We start from the raw sequence: 18,436 nt of genomic DNA, 5'->3' as shown, positions 1-18,436 counted from the left end.
AAACACGTGAGAAAACTAAGATCCAAAAGAGACCCAAAGTCACTCTGCGCCTAGGATCATTAGACAAACGCTGTACTGAAATTCTTAGAGCCTCATTCTCTCTCAAGTTTTATTTAGAAGGTGTTCTACAAGCCCATTAAAACACACACATGCACAGCTCGCCTCCAGTTCTCCCCCCATCCCCACAATGGAACAATAAGAAGTCTTCAAAACCATGTTCAAATCAAATGGTAGATTTTATTGGCTGCGCCTGCTACACGATGAGGTGAAAGCACCAACACAGGACACCTAACTCCGTTTTGGCTGCCCGCTGTGCTGAAGGACCAGCGGGCTGACAATCAGTGGAGGCAGACGCGGACTGCTGCTGCTTCACATTTCCATGATGATTCATTCCACAGGCTTAGCAAAGTGTTGGTTGTTTTCTCTTTCATAGCATCTTCCTCTTTTCAAACTCCTTCAGAAACAGACGAGAGACGGGATAAAAAGATACAAGATTCAAATTACATTCATGGTCAAAGGGATTCTGAAACTTCTTATCTTTAGGATTCTTTGAACAACCAAAAATTACAGAAGTAAGATATACTAGGATGAGGGGGCTTGTACACAAAATATCAGCTTTCAAGTTAGTCTGTGCTGGCTTGAATTTCACTGAGCTTCACGCGGCTTCAACTTGATGTCTCCTAAACACAGCAGCTAAGAAGCTCTGCATTATACTCATTTTTCTACTGCAGTATTACGATTAGGAGTTGACAAACCTGACTATGCTTATCCCAATTTTTAATGCTGTACATGAACCATATCAGCCCTTTTAATAAGGCAATAGAAACAGTTTTGCTTAGTTTCTCAGAGAATAACACTAAACACAGATTCAGTTATGATTTGAACAAAATGTCACAAACCTCAGAAATATCTGAAAAGGAAACAATACTAAAACCCACATTTCTCTAGTTGTAAGAATTAGAATACAACAAAATGTATAGATGCCTGCTGCCACTTACTGGAGTGAAATGGTAACACATGTCTCCAATGTGAATTTAAAACTGCTTTTTCCCTTCTTCCCCTCTTTTAAATACAATTCATCCCCACACACTCACTAACCACCCAGATTTCTTTCAAACACTATGGCATACAGTGTCTTATTCCAAAAGAGAGGATAATGCAAAGATCCAATAAAACAAGGAGTCCATTTTAGTAGCCCTTAGACAAGGGCAAAGAAGATTGTGCCAAAACACCACTCCCTCCCGGGAACACAATCTGTGCCTGCTTTCAGCATGCTTAAAATGTTTTTCTGGGCCAGCCCGTGGCTTAGCGGTTAAGTGCACGCACTCCGCTGCTGGTGCCCCGGGTTCGGATCCCGGGCGCGCACTGAAGCACTGCTTCTCCGGCCATGCTGAGGCCGCGTCCCATGTACAGCAACTAGAAGGATGTGCAGCCATGACATACAACTACCTACTGGGACTTTGGGGGGAAAAAATAAATAAACAAAATTATAAAAAAAAAAAAATGTTTTTCTGCTTTTTGTTTGCTTTTTCGTCAAAGCTATAAACACCATAAAAATAGAGAGAGCCTTAAATGATCACTCAGAGAGACATGCTGAAAATCATTGCAAAGAGAGTATGGAAGACACCAAATCATTTAGAGTATTTTAAACCACGATGTCCTATTGAAAAGGGAAAAGCAAAACAAATGGTTAAGAAGTCGATCCTCCAACCTGTAAACAATGATGGCATCCCAACCCAGACAGGGCAGAAACTTAGGGCTGAAATCCCCCATTCTTCTTTAGATCTCCCTCTTCATCCAGTTTTCATTTCTTGTTACTCAGCTTTCAACCCTTCTCCCTGGAAACAAAAACCTATGGGATCAGGGTAAGCTATATCCCAAAAGTCCTCCATGGAAAAAACAAAACACGAGGCAATTTTCTGCACCACCTCCAAATGGAATTCATGGCACTTATGGACTCCAAAATGCTTTCTTGTATATTGTATCTTGCCACTCACAAAAGAGCTAATCCCAATATTTAAAGAAAGATTTTTTGTGTGTATGTGTGAGGAAGATCAGCCCTGAGCTAACATCTGCCCATCCTCCTCCTTTTTGCTGAGGAAGACTGGCCCTGGGCTAACATCAGCCTTGAGCTAACATCTGCCAATCCTCCTCTTTTTTGCTGAGGAAGACTGGCCCTGGGCTAACATCCGTGCCCATCTTCCTCCACTTTATATTGGATGCCACCACAGCATGGCTTGCCAAGCAGTGCGCTGGTGAGCGCCCGGGGTTCCGAACCGGCGAACCCCAGGCCACCGCAGCAGAGGGCAGGCACTTAACCGCTTGCGCCACCAGGCTGGCCCCAAGAAGAAAGATTTTAATCAGAATGTTATTTCTGGTTATGCCCAGTTAGGACATTAGGACGTTGATGGAGTTGCTGGAGACTGTAAGCTGCACACCAGAATGAAGTCAACAGATAAGACGCAGAAGAAAGGTCCATGGTTTTTGGCCCCACACTATAAGGCCACTGTTACAGCTCACCTTGTAGATGGTGGTTCCCAGCTGCGCAGGAGACATGCTCACCACAACTCCTGCACTCTGAAGGGCAGAGATCTTCTCTTTAGCTCCACCTTTTCCTCCAGCAATAATCGCCCCTGCATGACCCATTCTCCTGCCAGGAGGAGCTGTTAAACCAGCAATGAAGGACACCACAGGCTTGGCCTTGGGACCCTGGAAAGTGATATTTTAAACAAGTTGATCAAAACTGGACCTCAAATTCATGACTCTGCCAGTAAACGGCAAAGGGCTTGGGCAGGGCCCCTCATTCACCCTCACTAAGAAAACCAACACAAATATTAAACTATGACTGAAGCCACTGCAGTCTCCTTTGAGATGACTCAACTTTTCATACAAACTCAGGAAAACAATCCTGAGCAAATTCTTTATCTGTTTAGATATTAAACTTCCAGCTGCACTGGCACAAGCTGTTTTACACACACTTATGTGACTCTGCCATTAGAGAAACTAGAAGCACACTTGAAAATATATGTTACGTGATTTGTGATAATAATGAATTAAGACACAAGATCAGGTTTTATTTCAACTTGATCTCATGTCTTAATTCATTATTAATTGACCCATAATAAATTTACTAAAAGAAAAAGATGAAGTGGGCAGGTATATTGGAAAGGACTTAGGACTAGGAGTCACCAGACTCAATTTTCTCTTGACTAAAGCTGCGTGACCTTGGACAAGGCACATCACCTCTCTGGACCCCTGCTTCCTCATCTGTGAAATCTAGATTGATGGCCAAAGGCCCGTTCCCCTCTGAAATTCTATGATCAGTACTGGTTTTATTCAATAAAAATCCATTCTAATGTGCAATCTCTACGTGCATAAACAGCACTGCACTAGATTCCGAAAAAATAAAAACCCAAACATAGGACTATAGGAATTCCTGTGCTCTAGACTTACAGTGTAGTTGAAGAAATAATATAAAATACATACACACGTAAATCAGTTAACAGACGTCATAAAACCAACTATGACTATATGGTTAAGTTTCACAGTGAATGAAAAGATTCCCATTATTGGGAATCCAGGTAAAACAGAGGCCTGTAGAAGGCAGAACCTGAACACAAGTGGAATCTGAGGGTCTTCACTCAGGCACCATCCCCTTCCCTTAGACCAGCAGTTCTCAGACCATCTGGTCTCAGGACCCCTTCTACTTAGAAAAATTATTGAGAATCCCAAAGAACTTTTGTTTACGTAGACTGTAACTGATATTTACTGTACTAGAAATTAAAACTGAGAAATTTTATAAATATTAATTCATTTAAAAATAATAACTTTTTTTTTTTGGTGAGGAAGATTAGCCCTGAGCTAACATCTGCTGCCAATCCTCCTCTTTTTGCTGAGGAAGATTGGCCCTGAGCTAACACCCGTGCCCACCTTCCTCTACTTTATACGTGCGATGCCTGCCACAGCATGGCTTGATAAGCGTTGCGTAGGTCCACACCCAGGGTCCAAACCTGTGAACCCCAGGCCACCAAAGCGGAGCAGGCGAACTTAACCACTACACCACCAGGCTGGCCCCTAAAAATAACAACTTTTTTTTTTTTTTTTTTTGGTGAGGAAGATCAGCCCTGAGCTAACATCCATGCCAATCTTCCTCTTTTTGCTGAGGAAGACCGGCCCTGGGCTAACATCCATGCCTATCTTCCTCTTTTTGCCAAGGAAGACCGGCCCTGGGCTAACATTCGTGCCATCTTCCTCTAATTTTATATGGGACACCGCCACAGCATGGTGTGATAAGCAGTGCATCAGTGCGCGCCCGGGATCCGAACCTGCGAACCCTCAGGCTGCCCAAGCAGAGTGCGTGCACATAACTGGTGCGCCACCAGGCTGGCCCCTAAAAATAATAACTTTTTAAAACTATATTTTTAAAACAAATTCTAGTAAGAAGAGTGGCATTTACATTTTTGCAACTTTGAATGTCTAATTTAATAAAGGCAAATGGATTCTGATATCTGCTTTTGCATTCAATCTATTGCAATATGTTATTTTGGCTGAGGTACAAGAATAAAATCCAGCCTCACACACATATGTAGTTGGAAAAGGGGGAAGTATTTTAATAGCCTGTCAGATAATTGTGGATATTGTTTTTTGATACTACATGAACCTCTTCAAGTGGTAATTTCTTAAAGGTTAGATGCAGTGTTGGAATCTGAAACCACAGCAATGAACTTTACTTTGTTACTTTAAAATTCATTGCTCTGTCTTGCACTTTAAAAGGATCTTTCGCCTACAATGATTTTGTAACATGCATTGGTCAGATAGAAAATATAGATTCAGTGAGTTACGTAGATCTTCCAAATGCTGACACATTCATCATTCAATATCAACAAATCACATTTGTCAGTATCACCAACAATTTCATTAGAAAAATCTTTAGTGGGGGAAGTTGTCAAGTTCATGGTGGCAGAAACAAGTTTTCCAAAATATTAATATTCACTTGAAAGCTCAAATTTTATCACTGGCAACAAACAGTATGAGTTGTCTTCCGTGATATGGAAACAGGTTTGCTTTGTTCATTTTTGAGAAAAGGTCTGCCAAATACTCAAATTTGAATAACAGTTTGTCTGCTAGTCATTCTTTCAAGTAAAACTGGTGTTCCATGAAAAAAAGGAGCTAGCTAGTTCAGCTACAACTCAATTGGGAAAGTGCTTTCCTTTCCATTTCACCACAAAATACTGACTCAAGGGTTGAGATTTAATAAAATTCATAATTTTACTGCTTCATCAAGGACATTTTTAAATGAAACTGGCCTTTTTTTTTTTCACCTGTAAGTACATGGTGGTGAATGACCACTAGCACAGTTTGCTTCTACAGCCCTGATTCAGGCTCAGGTGCCAGCACGCCAGGGTCTGCATGGTCTGACACTGCTCACTCAAGCCCCGTCTCCCCATTCTTCCCTCATCTTTTCTTCCAGTAACTCCAGACCGGAATGCTCTGCCTCTGTTCCTCTGCTGAGAATGCTCTCCACCTTCCTTGGATACCTGGCAAATTTCTACTTGACTTCTAAGACCTGGCTCGAGCCTCCTCCTCCCACATAGGCCTTTCTGACTCTTCCTCCCACGCTCTCCACAAAGCCCCCTACAGTTGACCACCTTCTGTTGAAGGACCCCACCGTGCCTTTGCCACATTCCTTCTGTTACCTCAGTACAGAGGCTGTACTTACTTCCCACGTGTCCCCCTCCTAAACTATGGATCCCTGAACACAGGGACTGTGTCCTCACTTATTTCTGTGAGCCCAGCACCCACTGCAGTGGAGAATTAAAAACAAAAGACTCCACAAGTCTTTTATCCATTCACTGTGGGCTCTGCGGAGGATAAGAGCATCTCATATTTGAGCGGCACTAATTTCCACTTGATCCCTGTCCCCGTACTCAAATAGAGGGAATACTGCACTAGAAAAGGAACAAGATTATGGCGAACCTAGAATATCAAACAAATTTAAACTCTGTCCTATTAACAAAGAAGAGTCACTTGAGATTTTCAAACAGAGGAAAATATAGTAAAAGACTCTGGGGAAGGGTAGTCTGAAAACAGGAAACAGAAATGATGAGAAGTGTGAAAGCCTAAAAGCAGAAAGACCAGTTAGGGAGGTATCAGTAAAGTCCAAGCAGATGCCCAGGACTGCTGACTCTGCCCTTAACCCCTGAAGTGTGACTTCCGATCCCTCCATGATGTAACGGAGAAGCCAGGCAGCCCTGGGTATGAATCCCACCACTGGGTAGTTACTAACCTCCCTGTGCCAGTCTCTCACTCAGAAAAGGACAAAAACATCTGACTCAAAGGGGCAGGATAAAGGTTAAACAACACCACTTTTGCAGATAATTACCGTCACGGTAACAATGATAATAAGAGTAGTTGCAGCAGCAGATAACACTACTGCGTATTCACTCTGTGCCAGGTATCGTGCTAACTGTTTTGTATAATATGTCATCTGAACTGTTCAACCTAGAATCTTGTACACAGTAGGTCCTCAATAAAAATTAGTTCCGTAAGAACTAACCAGGAATACGAAAACTTGTGCCAAATGAAACAAAATGCATATTTAGTTTTTCCCATTAAATCCTAAGCTATTCAAGGATTCAGAGTTTGGCTTAAATACATTTTAAAATTCACTTTCACAAAGTGTAATGTCATATTAACCTAAATCTTTTTTTTTCTAAAAAGAAGTCAGTTTTTACTTAAATTTCAAACTTTACAAATTTTCTGAATTCAAGAGAATCTAATAACATTTTACTCCAATCTCCTAATAATCTACTTTATTCTTTCACTTATTGGACATTTATCGGTGCCTACTGTGCCCGGGGACTGGGCTGGGCATCGAGGATACCGGTTCCCTGCTGGATAATACAGTCTAGCATGAGAGGCAGATATTAAGCATGCCCTGCAGGGGAATAAGCAAAGGCAAGCAAGAATGAAAACCACTGGCGTGTCAGACGGAACATGGATCTGAACAGGAAGGCTAGGGTGCTGTGCGAGGGACTGGAATACCGTGCTAAGTCTGGCCTTTATTCTACGTGTAACGAGAAACTGTAATGGTTTAAAACCAGGGAGCACGAGGCACTGACGTCTGTGTTTCAGAAGGGCAGATAATTTGGGTGGCCTGGGAGAGAAGGTGGGGGTGGCTGAAGGAAAGAAGAGATATCAGGAAGAAACGATCGACATGGTCCCAGTGAGATAAGATGAGGGCCTGACCCAGAGCAGAGGGACTCATTTATAGACGATGCTCTCAATCTCAACACACTACTGAGATCTCAGAGACCGACCTTGGTAACTGAGTGGAAGCAAGGGATGAGAGAGAAATAAAAGATGGAGCTGAGGTCTCTGCCCTGAAAACTGCATGAAGCACCATGTTGTTTACACATATAACCATTCACACTTAAGGAATAGGCACAGAAAGTAAATCCAGGGAAGGATAAAAAGAAGAACCAGGAGAAAAACCGCGAGGACGGAAAGGACGAAGAATGAATCGAGGCCACTGTTGACCTCTGCAAAAGCAATGTCAGGAGAGTAGATTCAAGAGCAGAGCAGCAGTGAGCAAACAGCTCAGTAAGTGTGCTTACTACATGCCTGACTCGGCTCTACATTACTAAGTCATTTAAACACCACAGCCCTTACAACAACGTGAGGAAGTAGGCACTAATGTATCCCTATTTTGCCAAAGAGGAAACTGAGGCACAGTGAAGTTAAGTAACATGCCCAAGGTCACACAGCTTCTAAGTGGCAGACAGAAGTCAGACTGCTGAGGATTAGGGAGTGAATAAAAAATAAGGAAAGAGATCCAGAAAATGAGGAGAAAGTTGAGTCACATCTTATATGGAGATCAGAGTTTAAAATCTCCTCAGAAGAAAATTGAGTATACTCAAAATAGCCCTCGAAAATTCCTTAAATCACACATAAATATGCATTGTTTTGTGTATACTACCCTGTACGTGATACTGGTTCCTTTAACTCTCCTGTTGTCATTATTTCTCTGTGGGATTTACTTCATTCACTCTTCAATTTCTTTCACAAATATAGAGACAAAGTTATCTCTTCCCTCTTGCCTGGCCTCCTGAAGATGCTTCTTCACTCATTCATCAGTGTCAGGAAAATCTTGAACATCATTCCCATGATTTTCCCCAACATCTTGGCCACAAGGTCCAGAGCGCACATTCACTGCTGGGGCTGGTGGGCACCAAGCTGCTTCAGCCGTTACTGTGCCCTCTTCTCTCCTTCACCCCAGGAATAGAGCTTAATTCCCTCAGGCTAAATGAAATTATGATACAACCCCACACTATTCTTGATGTTTAATTCTAAGGTAGAGACAGCAAGGAAAGCCTTCATAGGATGTGGATAACAAAGCTTTTCTACTTGACCTGAGGGGAAGTGCTGCTCTACAAGGAAAGACTGAAGCTAGAGCGAGATGAGATTCTGGAAAAGGGTAGAAAGGATAGGATCTTTAGAAGGTCAGCCTTGAAAAACAGAAAGAACAGCAATGATAGGTGAAAATGTAAATCTGCAGGTCAAGTGAGGGCTTTCAGGCTGAAGGCCTGAATGTTCTCCACTCAGCAGGAGGCCAACTCACCTACCACAAGAGCGTGAGGTGACCCCTGGGAGGGGCATTCAGAGTAGAGACCAGGCATTGCAGGGAAGCGGGAGGAGAAGCGACCCAGAAAGAGTCCGGAGTTTATTGAGTGGCTGTACTGAAGGTCCAGCTCAGAAAGGTTTGATTTTATCTTTTATGTTTTCTTGAAAAATCAATCTTTGAAAAAATTAAAAAACTCCTAAAACAAGCCTCTGCTATTATTCAAGAGCAAAGAGCTATATTTTTCCAAACCCAAACTTACTGAGTTATGTTGCTTCAAAAATTCTGCAGCATTTTCTTCTGCATTACCACCAATTTCACCAATCAATATGATGCCTTCTGTGGCTGGATCATTCAGAAAGATTTCAAGGCAGTCAATAAAATCTGTTCCATTAAAAGGATCACCTCCAATGCCTGAAAAAGTCAAAGAATATCAACACCAGCTGAAAATATAAGGAAGAACCATGAAATTTAGGTCAAGAAATGTTGTTTCAACTGTTTTCTTATTTTGTCTACCCCCTTCTCACCAACAGTTTTAAATATATCATCATTCTTGCATTTAACATTTAAAAATCACAAAAGGCTACATTTATTTTTGCTTATAATATCACATGAAGGCTAAATGGTGGTTGGTTCCTGATATTACCAAAGATGACCCTCTTTTTGTTTTAGCTCATTTATCAAGCCTCTTCCCTCCCACAAAATTATTCCTAGATAACTCTTTAAAAATAAGCATTGTGGGTGGGCCAGCTGGCATAGTGGTTAAGTTCGCGTGCTCCGCTTTGGTGGCCCGGGGTTCGCGGGTTTGGATCCCAGGTGAGGACCTACATACTGCTCATGCTGTGGCGGCGTCCCACATACAAAATAGAGGAAGATCGGCACAGATGTTAGCTCAGAGCGAATCTTCCTCAAGCAAAAAGAGGAAGATTGGCAACAGATGTTAGCTCAGGGCCAATCTTCCTCACCAAAAAAAATAAACAAAATAAAATAAGCATTGTAAGAAAATCTGGCTTTGTGTCGCAAGTAAGAAAGAATATCTTCTTTGATTAAACATTTAATGAATTTCTTTGCTCAAAGTAACTATTGGATGAGGCACATTACAGAGGAAAGACTCACAAGTTTTAAGACACAAGGCCCAGTGAGGGACAGATACCTCTGTCATCTTTTCTCTGAAGAACCAAGTTGAGGAAGGGAAGTAGCATTTATCGAGTGCCAATCTTGTGTCAAGCACTGTGCCTTAGCACATGTTAGACCTGTCATTTCCTAAATCTTCCAACCTCTCTGTAAGATGGGCATTATCACTCCCAATTAACAAATTAAAAACAGGCTAGAAAAGATGGAGTTGGCAACTCTGTCTTAAAAGCTTTTCTTATTCTCCATCACACTAAGTTACCTGGTATCTAAGATTTTGCATTACACATAGAAAAGCCCAATGAATGTTTCCAACACTGATTTATGGATCTGAGTTTTAATAAAAATCCTCCAGGGTTATATTTTATAATTTTCTATTATAAAAAACTATTTTTGAAAGGTTTTTAAAAGGTATTCTAAGAATTGAAGGACTATTTATAAAAATGAGAAATTTGCCTAGCTTTTGGCAACAAACACCAAGATTATTTTACAATGTAGACATTTTTTTACTTTTAAAAGTGGGAAGCAGTATGATGTGGCAAAAGAGAGGTTCTGGGGAGCTCAACCTTCCTCAACCTAGGTTTCCTCACCAATAAAGCTGTAACAGGACACTTTTCAGCTCAGAGGTGCCTCAGAGGGTTGCCTTAAGAATGAGATAATGAATGGCAAAGAATTCAGTAAGTGAATGATAGCTTATAATGATAGCAAAATGATAATTATAGTAACAGCTGTCCTAATATGAAGCGCCATTTCTTCACAAGCAAAATAAGTGCCGTTTTTAGCCACCGAGGCTCTCCAGGAGCCACACATCCTGGGACGCTTGCTCTGCAACACGGAAGTCAAATCTTGGACCACGATTCTCGAGAATACACAGCAGAGCTTCACAGTTAAGCAAAGGAAATTCGAGATCATAACATCTTTTAATAAAATGATATCAAAATCTCTTGCAAATAATCAAATCAGTAATTATCATTGTACTTATTCAATAAGATACTGCACTTCCACAAAATGATTTTAGCAAAAATCCCTCACCAACACACAACGACTGCCCCAATCCAACTTGTGTAGTTTGGTGAACCGCTTCATAAGTCAGGGTGCCAGATCTGGACACGATACCTTAAAGGAAGAGAATTAAAAAATATTAGATTATGTTCAGATGATAGACTATCATATGGTAAACTAAATTACAAACACAACTGTATATAAAATCCATTCCATGATTTGTAATCCAAATAAACAATATCTTCAAATGATGAAGTAAGAAGAAAAGCTTAAATAAATCAGGGAGGTTTTAAAAGTTAGACATAGGAGAAAGCATATTATTAGTTAGGGTTATTTTATGACTAGAAAAGCAGTGTAAGAAAGACCTAAAGGCTTCCACATACAATGGCCTGCTCCCGCTGACCTACAGTAAGATGGAACAATAAATCTATAAAAAGTTCCATAAGGAAAAAAAGAAGGCATAAATTTCAAGTATTAATCTTTAGCTAATAACCCTGGTTTAGGAAAATAAATTCATAGTTAGGCTTGCTATATCCCGTCCACACACTGATTCCTTAAGGAAGAACACTGTTCTCCTACCGTCTGGTTCAGTAAGAGACTTACCAACGGTGCTCGAGATTCTGTGGTGACCGTGTTCTTTTAGACTATAACCTCTAGGTGGTCAGTAAACAAGACTGTTTTTCCGACCCCTGTGTTCCCTGTATAGAGTACAGTTCGGGCACAGAAGGAGCTCAAAAGATACTTACTGAATGGGTCAAAACTGAAAATCCTTCAATGGAGTACAACCACCCTCTCAAACAAAATCTAATTCCAAAAGTTTTAAGACCATTCACTAACCGGACCCTAATTCATGACAAGTGACAACCACTATCACCATCCCCCATCTGTCTCATTCACTAGTTTTTCCCTATTCTCAGAGCCTTCTTCCAGTCTACATCCTCTCTCCTTAACACAGTCCCTCCTCTGTGGGACCTTTCCTAACTGAGAAGGCTAGGTAGTTAAATGCCTACACACCTATGTTATTTGGTGTATTTAGCCTTCAAACAAAGTAGAATCAGTAACTCAGTTGTACATCTTCGTGTGCAATTATCTAGTCTCCTTTCCACTCTACTCCCATTTGATTCTTATGATATAATTATGTTCTAATTGTCCATCCAACATCCTAGATTACTGGGAAGAACAACTATTTTATTTATTCTAGTCTTTTTTTTTTTTTTCAGTGCAGCAGATCCGCCCTGAGCTAACACCCATTGCCAATCTTCCTCTTTTTACTGAGGAAGATTAGCCCTGAGCTAACATCTGTGCCCATCTTCCTCTATTTTGTATATGGGATGCCACCACAGCATGGCTTGATGAGCAGTGCATAGGTCTTCACCCACGATCTGAACCCACGAACCCCGGGCTGCCAAAGCAGAGCGCACAAACTTAATCACTACGCTACCGGGCCAGCCCCTATTCTAGTCTTTTAATGGATTAGTACAATAATCAGTAAAGAGTAACACTAGGATGTTATTCTTTTAAGGGGTTTTCATTTAAAATTATATAAAGGATGTATAAATTATATAAATGCAAACTGCACACACTGAAGGTAATGAAAGTAATGTTTTTAGGGGAGATTACTCCTGCCATCCTTAAAGTGTATATAGTAAAAGAGCCTATCACTTGAAGGCTACTTCTGCTTCCAAAAAGCACAGGTACTTTCCTCTATTCTTCCTGCTAAGTACAACTAAAAACCCTGGGCATTATATATAAAACAAACATAAGAAATCTCTTAAAGATGGAGACAAGGCAGAGTGGCTAGGGACCTTTAGACTCAAGAAATGATAGAGTGGTGAGTTCCCTGGGTTTTCTTTTGCCTCATGTATCCCAGATATGGAGCTAAAGAAGCCAGCATTCCAGAAACACATAAGGGCACAGAATCCACCCCCCATCCCCAAAAAAGCCTGCTCTCTCTAGTGAAAGAACCAAGAGAAGGACAATCTAGCAAAACAGAAAATTTTTAGATAATAACCACTCCATACCAACCAAACACTACAGAAAAAACTATGGCTACACCTCCACTTACATGAGCAAAGGTCAAGAGGGAATCCTAGACTTCCACATTTATCAGGCTGTAATGAGGCACCCCAACATGCCTGCCAGGATGGTGAAAGAGAAGGCAAAGCAGGTACCCAGGACTTTCATTTATACAAGCTGGTAACAAGCCCCTGCCCACCCCACCCACACAGTGTCAGCAGAAACCATGTGGGGAGCCTGGATGACCATCCTCATCTGGCAGTAATGAGGCATTTCTCCACCTCCTTGGTGGCATAGTATCAGAGAAGGCCTAGTGGAGAGTGAGGACTTCCACCAGCATCCAGCAAGAACCCCACCCCAATGAAGTGTCAGTGGAGATCACGTGCAGAACGGGAACTATCATCTCCAATAAGGAGGAGCCCACCCACTCTGGTGTCAACTGAGGAAAGTAGGGAACTTGGACACCTCCCTCCACCTGGCAGTAACAAGGTGCTTCCCCCAACAACCCCTGTAGAAGCAGTGTCAATAAAGGCAGCAAAAACAGAAGGTCCAAATAAGACTCAGAGTCTCATAACATAATGTCCAAAATATCCAGTTTTCAATCAAAAATCACTTGGCATACCAAAAACCAGGAAGATCCCAAACTGAATGAAAAAAGGCAATCAACAGATGCTAAGACCAAGATGAAGGGGATGTTAGAATATCTACCAAGGATTTTAAAGAAGCCATGATAAAAATGATTTAACAATTATGAACATGCTGGAAACAAATGAGAAAATAGAAAGCCTTATCAATGAAATATGAAGTCTCAGCAAAAAAAGTAGAAGATATAAAGAGCAACCAAATGGAAAGTTTAGAACTGAAAAATACAACAACCAAAGCTAAAAGCACAGTGGATGTACTCAACAGCATAATGGAGAGGAGAGACGAAAGAATCAGTGAGATGAAAGAACAATGAAAATTACCCCATCCAAATGGCGAGAGCAAAGAGACTGGGGGAAAAATGAACAGAGCCTCAGGGACCTATGGAACTATAACAGAAGGTCGAATATTTGTGTTATCAGAGTCCTGGAAGCAGAGAGAAAAGAACACAGAGGCTGAAAAATTACTTGAGGAAATAATGTCTTATAAAATCCAAAATTTGGCAAGAGACTTAAATCTACATATTCAAGAAGGTGAACAAACCCCAAACAGGAGAAACCTGAAGAAATTCAGACCAAAACTGATCATAAATACACTTTAGAAAACTAAAGACAAAAAAAATCTTGAAAGCAGCAAGAGAGAAATAACAGGAAAAACAATTTAAACGACATTGGCTTTCTCATCAGAAAAACCACGGAAAGAAGAAATTGAACAACATTTTTTAAGTTGTTCTTAAGTTAAGAACTGTCAACCTCGAATCCTATACCCAGTAAAATTACCCTTCAGAAATACAGGGGAAATAAAGACATTCTCAGATGAAGGAAAACTAAGGAATTTTTCACCAACAGATCTATCATAAAAGAATGGCTAAGGGAAGTTCTCTAAGCAGAACGGAATGATAAAAGAAGGAAACTCAGAATACCAGGAAGGAAGGACACAGTAAGCAAAACTATGGATAGATACAATCGACTTTACTTTTTCTCTTGAATTTTCTTTAGAAGAAATAAAACTGCCCCTATTTGTAGATGACTTAATTGTCTACATATAAAATGCTAAGGAATCTACCAAGAACTTCCAGTGAGTTCAGCAACATTGCAGGATACAAGATAAACATACAAAATCAATTGTATTTCTATATCTCAGCCATGAACACATGGACACAAAAATTAAAATACAATAAAACTTACGATTGCTTTAAAAAAAAAAGAAATATTTAAGTGTAAATCTAACAAAGCATGTACAGGGCTTGTATGCTAAAAACTACACAATGCTGATGAAAGAAATCAAAGGCAATCTAAATAAATGGAGAGATATATTGTGTTCACAGATTGGAAGATTCAACAGAGTAAAGATGTCCATTCACTCCAGATTGACATACCGATTTAACAGATTTAACACAACTCCTATCAAAATTCCAGCAAGAGTTTTTATAGATATACACAAGATCATTCTAAAAATTACATGGAAAAGTAAAGGAATTAGAATAGCTAAAATAACTAGAAAAAGAATGAAGTGCAAGGAATCAATCTACCCAATTTCAAGACGACTTATATAGCTACAGTAATTAAAACTATGTGGTACCGGTGGAAGAAAACACACACAAGTCGACGGAACAGAAGAGAGCACCCAGAAATAGACCAACACAAATATGTCAATGGATTGTTGACAAAAATGCAAAAGCAATATAATGGAAGAAAGATACAACTGTGCAACAAATGGTGCTGGAGCAATTGGACATCCACAGGCAAAAAAAAGAAAAGAATTTTGATCTAAGTCTCACATCTTATAGAAAAATTAACTGAAATTAGATCATGGATTTAAATTGTAAAATGTAATACTTTAAAACTTTCAGGAAAAAATAGGGACCTAAGGCTAGGCAAAGAGTTCTCAGACTTGACATCAAAAGCACACTTCATAAAAGAAAAAAATTAATAAATTAGACCATCAAAATTAAAAACTTTTGCTCTCTGAAAGATCCCGTTAAGAGCACAAAAACAGAAGCTACAGAGTGGGAGAAAATATTTGCAAACCACAAATCCAACAAAGTACTAGTATGTAGAATATATAAAGAACTCTCAAAACTCAGTAGTAAAAAAGTAAATAATCCGGGCCGGCCCCACAGTGTAGTGGTTAAGTTCGGCATGTTCTGCTTCTGCAGCCGACATTCAAGGGTTCGGATCCCTGGAGCAAAAGTACATCACTCGTCAGCCATGCTGTGGCAGTGAGCCACATATGAAAAATGGAGGAAGATTGGCACAGATGTTACCTCAGGGCTAATCTTCCTCAGCAGAAAAAAAAAAGCAAATAATCCAATTAGAACATAGGCAAAACAACACGAAGAGACATCTCACTGAAGAAGATATACAGATGACAAATAATGTGAAAAGACGTTCAATATCATTAGCCATTAGGGAAATGTAAATTAAAACCACAATGAGACATCACTGAACACTTATCAGAATGGCCACACAAAAAAAATAGTGACATCACAAATGCTGACAAGGACACGGAGAAACTGAATCACACATACTTGATGATGAAAACATAAAATGGTATAGCCACAGTGGATAACAATTTGGCAGTTTCATAAAAAACTAACAGGCAACTATCATACAACCCATCAACTGCACTCCTGGGCATTCATCCCCCAAAAATGAAGACTTATGTTCATACAAAATCCAGTACACAAATGTTTATAGCAGCCTTACTTGTAATAGCCCCAAACTGGAAACAACCCAGATATCTTTCAATAGGTGAGTGGTTAAACTGGTAAATTCATACCATGGAATACTACTCAGCAATAAAAGGAACAAACTATTGATACAATAACCTGGATGAATCTCCAGAGAATTACACTGAGTATAAAAAGCCAATCCCAAAAGGCAACATACTGGAATTCCATTTATATAGCATTCCTGAAATGACAAAATTTTAGAAATGGAGAACAGATTATTAGTTGCCAAGGATTAATAAGGGAGTGGGAGCAGGATGGAAGTGAGTGTAGCTATAAAAGGGCAACACAAGGGATCCCTGTGGTGACGGAAAAATTATTATCTTGATTGTATCAATGTCTATATCCTTGTTGTGACATCATATTATAGTTTTACAAGATGTTACCATTGGGGGAAACCGAGTAAAGGGTACGTGGAGATCTGTATTATTATTTACAACTACATGTGAATTTAAAATTATCTGAGTATAAAAGTTTAGTTGGAGTGACATCAGCATCATGGCGGAGTGAGTTGTTCCCTTTCTCTCTCCCCTCTAAGTTACAACCAGAAGGATATTCAGTGACCAACAAAGAAGTCCTTACACAGCTCACCAGAATGCCTGAGAGATCCATGCATCTATACATCACTGGACTGGACCTCTGGGAGGCAGTGGAACTGGGGGAGTAGCCCCCCCACCCAGCAGCAGTAACCCAAAACGTAGATACCCTTGGCAGGAGCAGTGGTGTCCTGACCTCAGGTTTCAAAAAGCACACCAGCGCCAGTGACCAGAGGCTGCAGGAGCAGGAAAGGCACTCGCGGCTTAGCCCCTGCTCCTCCCTTAGTGGTGGCGAGTGGTGCCCTCAACCTGACAATTCAGAAAACACAGCAGAACCCGTGACCCAGCCCCCAGTGGTGGCACCCCCAACACCGGCTCTACCAGCAGCGGGGGCTACATACAAGACCCCGGGCCCCTGGCAACAGCAGCAACATCCACGAACCCAGCACCCCTGGTAGCCATACTGCCAGCACCTAGAGACAACCTGGGAGGAGCAGCACAGGTGGTGCACCGGGCAGCAGCACCCGAGCCCATGAAAAGCCTGTGAAGAGCCAGTGGGGGAACACCAGACCGGGGTGACTCCAGAAGCAGCAGAAGTGCTCGCAGCCTGGTGACCCTGGTGGTGACACCTGAGACTGCAGTGACACTGTAAGCAGCAAGGCACCAGCAACCTTGGAGGCACAAGCAGACAAGGAGGGCACTGATGACGCCTGTAGCAGAGGCAGAGGAAGTGGAAAGTGCAGGCTCTCAAATACCACCAGAAGCAGCTCAGAACCAAAGTAACCAAAGCCTCACCCAAATAAGAAAGGTGTTTACTACCACAAACGCACCGCTGAGGATCAACTCATCAAGTACCACAAAGAACTACAGTAACATGGTAGAAGAGAAAGCAAATGACAACTCTCCAGAAACCAAACTTGAAGTCAAAGAAGATTGCAACCTAACTGACAGAGTATTCAAAATAGCTGTCATGAAGAAACTCAACAAGTTACAAGAAAACTCAGAAAGACAGTTCAATGAGCTCAGGAATAAAACTAATGAACAGAAGAAGTACTTCACCAAAGAGATTGAAACTCTAAAAAGTTTAATTAAAATAAATTTTTAAAAAAGGATGGAGGGCTCAAGTATGTCATGTGTGGTTGAGAGTAAAAAAAAAAAGTCTATCATAAGAGAAACCAAAAATATGGTACAGTTAAATATCAATTTATAATCCAATAACATTTAATTAGCTGATATATAAATATTATTAGCTGTCATTAACACAAACTAGAAAGCCACTATACTATTTTACTGCTATCATATTATATTATGTCCCATTCAGAAATACCCAAGTGACTGAAAATTCCTGCCTTTCCCTAAACTCTTAGCTTAAGGACTCGAAGTCATTGAGGCTTCTGAGACTATTAGTACCGGCATCAAAATAAGAATAGTTAGTAGAAATAACCATCCTTTCTCCCTCACCTCCTCAAAAATCTTGTAGTGTCACATATTTTCTTTTATGTGAAATATTTTTCTTAAGTCCCTTCTCAAAGGAATTAAAAGCAGTCTCCCACAGGATTGCCTCATCAATGTGTTATGGCCATTTAGAGAACCAAGGCCAAGGACTTCCCTGAATTTCTCTTAGTTTTTTGTTTTTGAGGGTTTTAGGCACCTTAGAAAGCAGGGTGGTGACCAGAAGACAACTCAGCACAGCGCACTCCTTCTTCCAGGCCCACCCCAGGTCTACAGCAACAGCCACTCAAAGAAGACCAAAGATGA

At 40.7% G+C, this 18,436-nt stretch overlaps 1 protein-coding gene across 2 annotated transcripts in view; it reads right to left on the bottom strand.

The window, feature by feature from the left end:
- Positions 1-217: 217 nt before the first annotated feature.
- Positions 218-18,436, bottom strand: part of SUCLG1 (succinate-CoA ligase GDP/ADP-forming subunit alpha) — a 40,351-nt gene continuing 22,132 nt past the window's right edge. For both annotated transcript variants that reach the window (XM_004437201.3, XM_087436497.1), the window contains 4 exons: positions 10,784-10,867; positions 8,883-9,034; positions 2,521-2,709; positions 218-454 (listed from right to left, as the gene is read on the bottom strand). In XM_004437201.3, coding sequence (XP_004437258.1) covers positions 428-454; positions 2,521-2,709; positions 8,883-9,034; positions 10,784-10,867 — 452 coding nt within the window. In that variant the 3' untranslated portion in view covers positions 218-427. The remainder of the gene's footprint in view (positions 455-2,520; positions 2,710-8,882; positions 9,035-10,783; positions 10,868-18,436) is intronic.

Source organism: Ceratotherium simum, chromosome 11, assembly GCF_057802395.1.
Source record: "Ceratotherium simum simum isolate JZ-2026a chromosome 11, ASM5780239v1, whole genome shotgun sequence".
NCBI lineage: Eukaryota > Metazoa > Chordata > Mammalia > Perissodactyla > Rhinocerotidae > Ceratotherium > Ceratotherium simum.
This window is presented reverse-complemented; position numbering and strand designations above follow the sequence as displayed.